The sequence below is a fragment of the Solea solea genome, chromosome 4 (genome assembly GCF_958295425.1).
Source record: "Solea solea chromosome 4, fSolSol10.1, whole genome shotgun sequence".
In the NCBI taxonomy this organism is placed as follows: Eukaryota; Metazoa; Chordata; class Actinopteri; order Pleuronectiformes; family Soleidae; genus Solea; species Solea solea.
The window spans coordinates 8,084,383-8,094,996 of NC_081137.1; the positions used below are offsets into that span (position 1 = coordinate 8,084,383).

General features: G+C 37.0%; 1 protein-coding gene across 1 annotated transcript; it reads right to left on the reverse strand.

Moving 5' to 3' along the window:
• Nucleotides 1-9,384, reverse strand: LOC131458415 (histone acetyltransferase KAT5). Its single transcript, XM_058627509.1, has 16 exons — nucleotides 9,304-9,384; nucleotides 9,160-9,226; nucleotides 7,455-7,523; nucleotides 7,205-7,341; nucleotides 6,530-6,598; nucleotides 6,264-6,446; nucleotides 5,595-5,768; nucleotides 5,425-5,505; nucleotides 4,519-4,581; nucleotides 4,056-4,304; nucleotides 3,886-3,975; nucleotides 3,655-3,795; nucleotides 2,943-3,036; nucleotides 2,698-2,857; nucleotides 2,514-2,595; nucleotides 1-1,326 (listed from the first exon to the last, which is right to left on the reverse strand). The coding sequence occupies exons 1-16, from the start codon at nucleotides 9,331-9,333 to the stop codon at nucleotides 1,192-1,194; spliced, it is 1,824 nt and encodes a 607-aa protein (XP_058483492.1). The 5' UTR covers nucleotides 9,334-9,384; the 3' UTR covers nucleotides 1-1,191.
• Between the last annotated feature and the right edge of the window lie 1,230 nt (nucleotides 9,385-10,614).

Here is a 10,614-nt window from a genome sequence, read left to right on the forward strand (position 1 = left end):
TATATTACAACTGTAGGGTTTATTTTAACTGCAAACAATAGCTTCTACTTTACTTAAATATTTGTACATCACATAAATGGACTCTTATTTGTCCAACGTCTCTGTCCCGCTTATCAAAACGCCCTCAAGAGAATCACCATGAAATGAGATGAAAGGGTGAATGCAGTCGTCCACAGCCACAAATGAATGTCGACTCCTTGTACATTTATTTACACACTCACAGTACGAATCACAATGAGTCCGTGATATAAATAGACTGTTCATCAGTGGGAACTGTTTTGTTCTCAACACTATCCAAACCTTTTTAAACCATGTGAGGCATTTGGGAAAGGTTTAAAAGGCAAATTTTAAAAATAAAATCAATGTAGAAAGTGATGACTTAAGTTTACACAAGAGTCGCGGTAACGTTTATTAATGAGAGCTACAAGCTCGGAGTTCAAGGAATTCTGTTGGATGTTTACACACATCCAGAAACTTTCAGCGATTCATAATGATGACGACTTTTTTTTATTTCTACGTCTTATGTGGCAAACAGACAAAATCATTTATGTTTTGTGGAGACAGCAGCAGGTCCATGTCCTCTGTGGTCTGTAACGACACAGACACCTTATCTAATTGTTTACGTTGTTTCACACAGTAGGTACATTAGGGCTGCAACTAATTATTATTTTCATAATCAACTGTTTGATGATGATTCAACTGCTGATTATTTTGGAGATTAATCTTTTGGTCCACAACATGGCAAATGGCATTTCCCAAAACTACAAATTACGATGTTCTCAATTGTATTTTGTCTACAAACCACTATTATATATATATATATATAGTTTTAATGATTTCTTTGCTATATTGAGCAAAGAAACCAGAAAATATTCACATTAAGAAAGTGAACGAGTTGACGATGTATTTTGTAATCATTTGATTAGCGATTAAACATTGCAGCCCTAAGGTACAGTATGTTGTTTCTGTGAGTGTCACCATCTTTCTTGACTGTTTTTGAATATTCACAATGAAAGATTCTGCTCGCCAAGACACAGTGTCTGTTCATTGCTTCGCGTCTGGTTATGGATCTTGATGAAACTGCTTCATAAAAACATTTATCTGATCCAACACTTCAACTCAAATCTGCAGTCACACAGTTTTGGGGGGGGGGGGCGGGGAGGTCCTGTGAGTGGGACCAGGTCTCTACCTCTACCACTTGCCCCTCTTGCTCCAGTCTTTAGGTGTGAAGTGAAGACATTTAGGATCAATGCGCAAGTGTCTCTTCTGCATCGCTCGTTCATGTCCATCCACGATGTCTTCTGAAAGAGTCAAGATGTACTGACCCTGCATTCAAGACACAAACAGAGTCACACTCTCCACATTTGGGAATAAATTGAACCAAAAATGTAAATAAATACAAATAATAACAATCATTGAATTGGTATTGGTGTGATACAGGTCAAAATCATTGGATTGGATATCAGGCCGATAAAAATATAAAATCCAAAAATTTCAATTCACAAATTGAAATGTTTATTGCACTCAAACAAAAGATTAGAAACAATTAATTGGGGATTCAATAGTGTGCCAAACTTTTCTTTAGGCCCTGAACATGGCCCTGCATAATGGGCTTATTGTTATTATTATTATTACTTCACCCCAGGGAGTGGGAGTGAAGTATTGTTTTTAGTGTCTCTGTCTGTCTGTGTTTCTGCACTTGACCAATATGACCAACAGAGGCCGACAGAGGCTTTTTCGGCACAAGCTCGGGTCAGGTGGTTGTGTGATTCTCGTTATTACCACCTGGGTTTTAATCACCATCCATTTTGTATTTATTTTATTTTTTGTGTTTATTTCTTCGTTATGTCGAGTTTTTCATATCAGTATCGTGCCATCCCTATTTTTTTTTTTTTTTTTACAGATAATCACTGGAAACATTAGTCAATGCGCCTCCTTTAGCAACTCTCTTCACTTACGTATACTGGAAATGGTCTGAATGATGATTAATGATGATAATATAATAGTTGGATATGTATTATCATCATTAATAATGTTCATCATCATTATCAATAACACTATATGTTAATGTTATTACAAATTGTCTGAGGAGCACAATTTCTGTCATTATCATAGAAGCATTCTTCAGTAAAAGTTGGTCTCTGGGCTCCGTTTACAGCCTCAACCAAATTTGTGACATCACAGCAGACTTTGACCAATCACAGGGCAGTTACAAGAGTGCTAAGAGCTCCTTTGGGCTGTTCTACATCTACTCTGCATTCAGGTCCCTTCTGTGGAGGGCTGTGATTCAGTAGATAGCAGCATTTTTAAATGTATTGTGTGACAACGCTGTAGCAGGAAGTGATTCTTCCTGCTACAGCTTTAAAGAAATGCAAGCCTAGTAAATTATGAATGACAATTGATTAAAAAGTAAAACTGTTAGAAAGCTTGATCAGATTTTCTGTAACATGCCCCCCTTACAAACTTCTGCTGTTCATACATTATTTACTCTTTCCACATGACACTGATCTCACCTTGTAGTAGTTGATAAGGTTGAGGTATTGAAGTGTTGAAATGACGTCTTCCTTCTTTACACTTGTGATCTCACTGATTTCACTGCACAAACAAAAGAGGATCAAATTGTTTTCTGGTTTCTGGTTTGGCAATCATTGTTGGGAAATGACCGAAAGTTGAGATCAAATACTAACAGTTACATACTTGATGGTGATCTGTGGCCTTTCTCCATTGTCAGGTTTGAGGTCCATGAGAATTTCCAAAATGGTCTGGGACCAGTAGGAGCGATAGGACAAGAGACCCAGGTCAGAAAGTGGCTTCTCAGGAGTGCCCGTCTTCCCTTCCACCTTCGAAAGCTCGTAACCTGACAAACAGTGAGGAGATGACTGGCAGAAATATCCAAACTATTCGAACAGACAAATGTGAATTAAATACGCCATTACACTTACTGAACTCGATGAGCAGTTTACCATAGCCCCTCCTCTGATAGGGAGGTAAGGTCAGGATGCAGGCAACATTATAATCTTCAGTGGACTCTTTTTCCTGCATACAGAAAATAAAAAATAGATGTTGGACAGATGTCAGTTACTACATCATTTAATATCGATATACATCACAATATAAATCTACATTTCTGTAAAGCTGGGTGATATGGCTTATATCTTGATATTTTAAGCTGTATCCCGATATATAAAGTTTCTTTTGAGATGTTTGTGCCAAGTGACAATACATCTGTAATACATGCTTAGAATAAAACTTATTACCTAACATTTCAGCTTATACTTTTACTTATTTGTCTTTTTGATGTAAAATAAAGCCTATTTATGCACAGAAGCAATGACATTGCGTATAAATATGGACACTTTCTACTTTTTAAAAAAAAAAATCTAATTTAGTCAATTCCGTGTATTTTTAAATAAATATATATTTAGTGTATTTCACCAATTTATTTAATATAATAAATGTAATGATTATCAATGCACCAGGAAAGGTCACCACAGATACATTATCTACACGCCAATATCCAAAATCTAAGACATATCTTGTCTCATGTCATGATATAGTTCTAGGTGTTAGATATTACCCAGCTCTACTTATCATTATAATTAGACTGCACTTATACACTGTAACAATGGTTAAAATGTGATTCATTATTTGTACCTTGGAAAAGTAGCCCACTATGTGGAAGCCTTTGGAGTCGTACTCCGTCATTACATAGAAGAGGAAAGGGTCCGTGTCATAATACAAGGTTTTGTGGTCCAGGAAACACTTAGCGAGTAAACACAGGTTCTGGGAATAATTCTGGAAAAATATGATTGGCATAATATCAATTAAAAAAAACAAAGTAACAACAAATGTTAAGAGCACAGAAAAATAATTCCTATCACCAACTTTGTTTTTCCGGCCGTCAATTTCAAAGAACGATATGGTGCCTTTGCGGTAGATCTCGTTGCCTGGAGGATGTCTCAGATTACATTTCGTCTGTTGGAGATGACAGACAATGAGAACTGTGTCCTATGAGCTACGCAGCCACAGATGAACGACACACTGATGATTCTTACCAAATGTCTCTGGAGACATTTGAGGCTTTTAAGATACTTGAGGCAGAATTCACAGAGGTAAAGGATGGGCAGTGTGGTGAGTTCCTGTGGGTACGGAGAGAAGTACCAGGGCTTCAGTCTGTGACGTCCCAGCTCTATACACTCTATGTTTTTCATTCGGGTGACGATGTCATCGTGGCTGCGGTCAGACACCAAACTTCCTGTCATGCGGGGGGCAGTTGGGATGCCATCCGAACTATCCTGAGAATCCTGGGAGGACACAAAAAACAGGAGATTACAACCATTAGACATTCCTACTGCAGTTAAGTTAAAAAAAACATAAAGCTGCTTGATCAATAGATAGGTAGAACTTAAATTAGCAACATGTGCAATCACAGTGGTTGAACATGTTAACAGGACTAGACAGATTAATCTGTTGTACTTGAGGCACAATCAATGGGCAATAAAAGGAAATAAAACAGACCTCTGGTGGTGGTAGAAAGACACTGGCAGTCTGAGGGATGTTATACTGCAGAACCTTTATCATCTAGCAGAAAAAGACAAAAAACACAGGCTTTTCAATACTAAAGAGGGGAATAAAACAATTCACTTTTTTACTTTTGTAACATTTAGTTGTGTTAGTACATTTCCAGATCGGGTTAATGGCAGCCAAAGGTAATACTGTATACAATACAATATCTGATATGATGCCAAACAGTGGATCAAGCGGATTTGACAGACTTCATGATGAATCCTCCCTCAGAATATCACTCCCTTATTAGACATATGTAAAAATCGGGCAAATTGCCTATCAAAATACAATGAAAATACATGTTAGATTATATTCTGTATGTAACCATTTTAGGAACTTCATATAATGAGATGGACTTGGAGTGGATTTTTAAACAATATTGATGAAAATTGCTAAATTTAACAACACAATTGGTTCCAAATACTGGTGTTTCTAATCATGTTTATAAGTTAGTTGTGCTTGAATAATCGAACATTAAAACTATATCAAAGTGCTAGTTGAAGATTTTTAGGCTCAGAAAACAGGATGTTGTGGTGTGTAGTGTTCTAGATTCCAAAGTTTTAATATATTGTACTTCTAAAATTGTGGTTTCTTATGGTTAAAATAGAAAGGAGAAATATAACAAATTAAATGAAATCTATTAAATGTGAAAACTAAAGGATGACAAAGCATTAAGGACAAAATCTTGTGAGAGCACTTATTGAAATGACATTTCTTCTGACTTGGAGAAGGACTTGTATTGAATGGCAAAACTCAACATGAAAGAATAAAATGGTACATCTTTAAAAACAAAAAGGAGATGGAGACTGACAACTGAAAGGAAAAACAAATGTGTGCATGTGATTCTAAATTGGTTACCTCATCAGTTCCCCCACAGTTAGCTTTCCTTTTCCTCCCGGGCTGAGGAGTAGGAATGAGAGGTCTTCGGGCAGTGCCGTTCTATTGTTGTGTACAAAAGAGAAATGACATATTAGGCTGTGAAGAGATTTCAGTTCAAATGTCGAAGAATCCATGAGGATGTTATGTACCGTTGTGGGTGAGGAGAGCTGTTCATGGTCTTCGCGGGACTTGAAAGTGTTAGTTTCCCTCACAGCAGGGAAAACGGACGCCTGAGAGGCTTCAGCTGAGGGTGGCAGAGAGGGGGGAGGTGGCGTGACTGGGGATACCTGAGGCGCCAAGGCGACAGGCTCTACTTTCCTTTTCTGCAGGGGATAAACTTTGTTAAGACACCCTTTGAAATTCAGACAGACAATTAACTTCAGACAATGAAAAAAAAGCTGCTTTTTATTTCCAAATATTGTGGATAATTTCAAACTATAAGCAATGTAATGATTATAAATTAGGGTACTAAATCATAGAGGGATGCCATCTTAATATTACCTGCAAGTTGTTCATTGATAGAGCCAGATTCAACTAGTTTGATGTTAATTACACCCTATTAAATCCTGGTATTAAAATGCAACAAACTAATCAGTGACAGATGCACTGGGTTGCATTGTAACTAAAAAATGTGTCTAGAATTTTGTTATTAACCAATTTTCTTTACCACTATTAAAATAACAACCACATCAACTTCTTTGTTGTGCCATTTTGCCATTGATTATGTAATGTTTATAGACAATTAAAGCAAAATCAATATTCAACACAAATACACAGAAAGATTACAACATTGAAAAACAAAAAGACATGCCAGCTACCTTGAAAGACCTGCAGCCGAAATTTGGCTTGTTCACAATTCCAGTGCGTACACCGGACAAACATTTGGATAAATGTTTTAAATCACTTCCAGATTTGTTCTGCACAACAGGATCATCTTCTTCCTTTACTGTGTCGTGGTTGTTTATATCTGGATTTCCATGCAGTTCAGTATGACTCGACAGCTGTGAGATCATATGAGATGCATGTTAACACCAGGTTCAAACAAGGTCTCAGTCATTCTGGAATTGGTCAATTCAAGCTGTACCGGAGTGGGGAGGGTTTTGCCTCTGGAGGGAGCTGTGGCGGATTGAAGGTTGGTATCTAGACTCTTCCTCTGAATTGAACACAAAAAGAAGAGAAGGGGGTTCACTCCGTTTCACTTTAACTCAAGGTATAACACTGTAAAACAAACTAGTGTTCACTGTACACACATCTAACTGGTTCCTGGAATGATAATAAACACACCTTTAAATAGTAAACCTCCTTTCCTGCACTAAAGGCTGTGTCATTCATAATCATCATATTTATTACATTTGTGAAATGAAAAAAAGCTACTTAATAACAATGTTATTGTAGAACTCTTGGTTTTAGTCCATCTTTTAGAGTTCTCTAAATTCTTACCTGAGTTAGTACTAAAATCAGATAAAATCATAATTTTATGTCCTGGTGGACAGAACTTGAAACAACTTGGTTACTATACAAAATATAAATGCACATGTATTTACAACCTATAAATACATGTGCATAATACATATTAAATTTCATTCATCCTGAAAACAGCTTTTACTAAATGATGATTTATTTTCAGTTTACTCTTGCAGCAACCAAACATTCTGCAGTTTGCTCACATGATATAAACCAGTGCTCTAAATTGACTGCACTGATGTTATGTTTGAGGGTATGAGATAACAGTTTACTGGTGTAGTGTAGAGGTGCTTACCACTTCTCTTTCTGGGGAACTGGGACGGGAGCCTGGAAGACCATTCTTGGTAGGAGTTTTAGCTTCTTTCTTAGGGAACTGAAGCTTCTTCAAGTCCAACCTGTCTCCTGTGACCCACTCATCCAGACGCTTGTTGACTGTTATCAAGTAATTTTACACAAACAAGAACACATTTGCTGTAATGCTCCTGTGTCGTTTAAGTCAGTCTATATCATGCGAGTAAAACATGACAGGAAAAAAATATACTCACAGTCAATGTAGTGAACGTAGTAGAGCTTTCTTGCTGTGACTTCCTTTACACTGAGGATTTCTGCCAGTGCTGTATGAAAAACAAGACAATTTATGTAGCTCTCACCAAACTAGAGCCACAAAGGTCACGTTGTTCACGATGACACCACTATAAATCTTAATGTGATTTAAAAAAGCTATATTACATTATAAACAGCATAGCTGCATGTTGGTGTATTGACATAGTGACATACTCTCAAGCTGTAGTCCATAATAAGATCTTAAGGTTTTGAGTTGGGAAAAAGGTGTCATGGTTATTGGTAGTGACAGCAGGCTTATGGAGTGGGGTTATTGCACAGATAAAGTCTGTTGACCTGAAGGTTAGTGTGTTCTAAAACACTTATATAACCTGTGATATTCAGAAGTTTTTTGATTGATTTAGTTAAAAAAAAGTTTTAAAGTACAAATAGAATTCTTCAAGCTAAATACTTCTACCAAAAATGCTATTTGAATATTTTATAATATTGTTTGTCAAATACTTGAATATTCTAAACTGAAAGTAATGCAGGGTTCACAGCGTGTTGAGCAACCAGGAGCACCTAAGGAGATGCATTCAATGACCCTGGTGAATTGTATCACTTTTGCAGGAACGTCAGCGTGTTCATCTTAGATGAGCATCATCAAGATGCATTCTCTTACTACTAGAAAGGGAACATTACTGATTCACACTGCTATTAAACAGAGTGATTGGTAGGGACACTTGGCCAAAAACCGACACACCAAAAGAAATGATTATGCCAATGATGTACCATTGGTTTTTAAATTCAAATGTTATTGTTATGGCTGAGACTCTGTGTACTTACCTCACTAAAGTCAAGGCATTGCATTAGTATAGATTAATATTCATGTGTCAAAGAATAAATCAATTAGGAATCTATGAAAATATTTAGGAGCATATCATCTAACATATCAGACAATGAGGGTGCATGCCTCCCATGTGCAGCAGATGTACAAGCAAGCTTTCTTTTTTTGGGGGGAATTTTTGAGAACTGTAAAATGAGCGGACACACACATTGTTTTGCTACCAACCACAAAAACACTTTGGCTACAGCTTCTAAGATGTACCAAATTACTATATCACTTGGATTGAAATGAGTGAATTTTAATTCTTGGTCAAAATTAAACCACACTGTTAAAGAAACACTGTCAGATTCCAAAAGGATGTTAGATTACATAGATGTACATAACATGCTGAGATGCAAGTACAACCCTGCTTTAAGCTTTGATAAAATTACTGACACTGCACCAAGTGTCATTGAGATGTCGACTGTCTTTATTGTGACTGACATTCTTAATCTCGGGCAAACAAATTATATCAACAACAATGAGGTTTAGCACAAACCTGGCATAATAAGTGAGCCAGACTATATTAAAAAAACGGTTTTTTCCTAACCCGATCATGAGACTCAGATTTGTAAACAGACTGGTGTTATATAGCTTCTGATTCTGATTTCTCCAATGAAATAAAATTATATTCCCGAGACGTGGCAGGTAATTACTTGTTAGATGTAACAGTGGATCATTACGCATTGAAATTGACACTAGACACCGTGGGTCCACGGTCTACTGATGTTTACGATGCTCACGCCAGTGGTCGGGGATTCCGCTAACAACAGCTAAGGTTCGCCACTTAGCATTAGCTTAGCACTAGAAAAACAAATACTTACGCCATTCGTCCTCGTGTTCTTGATTTTTACGAAGAACGGGCAGCCGACAGCCCTCGACAACCTCGACCTGTAAAAAATAATATGGTGTTACCCCATAGGAGAACCACTGACTGCAAAATAAAACAGTATCTTTCAATAACCTACCGACGATGAGCTGTCCGCCATTTTCGTCATCAGTATGAGTATGAGCAAGATAGCAGCAGCAGGGTGTTGTGGGAAAATGCCGGTCCATGCCAAAGAGAAACCAAAAAGCAAGATGATTATGTGAGAGATAAGCGGAAGTGGGGAAATCAACCCGGAAAGGGGCCGAAAACGTAAAGCTTTACATTAAAGCTTTACGTTTATTTTCAGTTTGGTCCATAAGCAGCCGGGGTGCCTGCTGCTGAATAATTTATTTTATCTGTTACACATACATGGTACGCTAGTTAGGTTTTAGTTTTGTTTTCAGTTTATCTATCAGCTATCAGAACGTTGCTGAAGTTCTATACCACTCTCTTCTGGTGGGCTTACTACGTTGAAGTACTGCACTGTTGAAATCACGTAGAAAACGTATTTATTTTATGCCAGTGGCTTGTGAGCGTCTGAAATATTTCTGCACTATTCTTCATTATATTTTGACGTTAGGTAAATTTGGCAATTTTTTTCTTAATCGATCAATTTATTGTCTATAGTTATAAAAAAGTTTACCCAGCGAATAAACTATTTCGTTTGTTCGTTCTGATAAGTGGAATTACTTGCATTCAGTATGACAGTGAAACAGTTTCAAAGACATGGCATGTCATCCCACAACATATTAAATCTTACTCTAATGGCATTATTTAATGATGTTTCATGAAACCTTTATTAATGCAGTTGCATGTCACACCTGAATATCCCTCACCTTCACTTCTAAGTATTTTGGAGAACCTATGTTCAGTTAGCATCAGAACTCATAAGATTTTAGTTTGTGAAATATTGAAAATACTGTTTATTGTGGCCCAAAAGAGCTGATCCAGCTCCTCATATAAACATGAAAGGCTTATTCTGCTGTAATGAAAAACATCAACTCATACAATCAGGCGACTGTACACTTATAAATATCACCGTATAAATATCTTATGTTCAATTTCTGGGATATTAAAACAATTTCACCCCAATTTTACACACTGGGCCTTTAAGGTTTGCGTATAAATTTCAGCTTTTGCCTGAAACGTTGATTTAAGTTTTAAGATCAGGTCAGCTGTTGACCTTTAAACATTAATTATTAACTAATAAATGTGATTTCACATTTGAGACTGGTCTACAAGCCAACGACTTTCAGTAATCTGCTTCATTTTATGTCATTTACTGTTAAACAGAGATTAGGAAAGAATTGGTCACTCTAAATTGACCATAGGTGAGAATGTGAGAGTGAATGGTTGGTTGTCTCTACGTGTGTCCCTGTGATGGACTGGCAAACTGTCCAGGGTGTGACCC

Bases quoted from the DNA above. Each gene is read 5' to 3' on its own strand.
- LOC131458415 (XM_058627509.1), bottom strand. From the start codon at position 9,333: ATGACGAAAATGGCGGACAGCTCATCGTCG. The intron at 3,976-4,055 runs GTAAGAATCATC...CATCTCCAACAG, and splicing joins AATGTCTCCAGAGACATTTG to ACGAAATGTAATCTGAGACA. The intron at 2,858-2,942 runs GTAAGTGTAATG...ACTGTTTGTCAG, and splicing joins TAAACTGCTCATCGAGTTCA to GTTACGAGCTTTCGAAGGTG.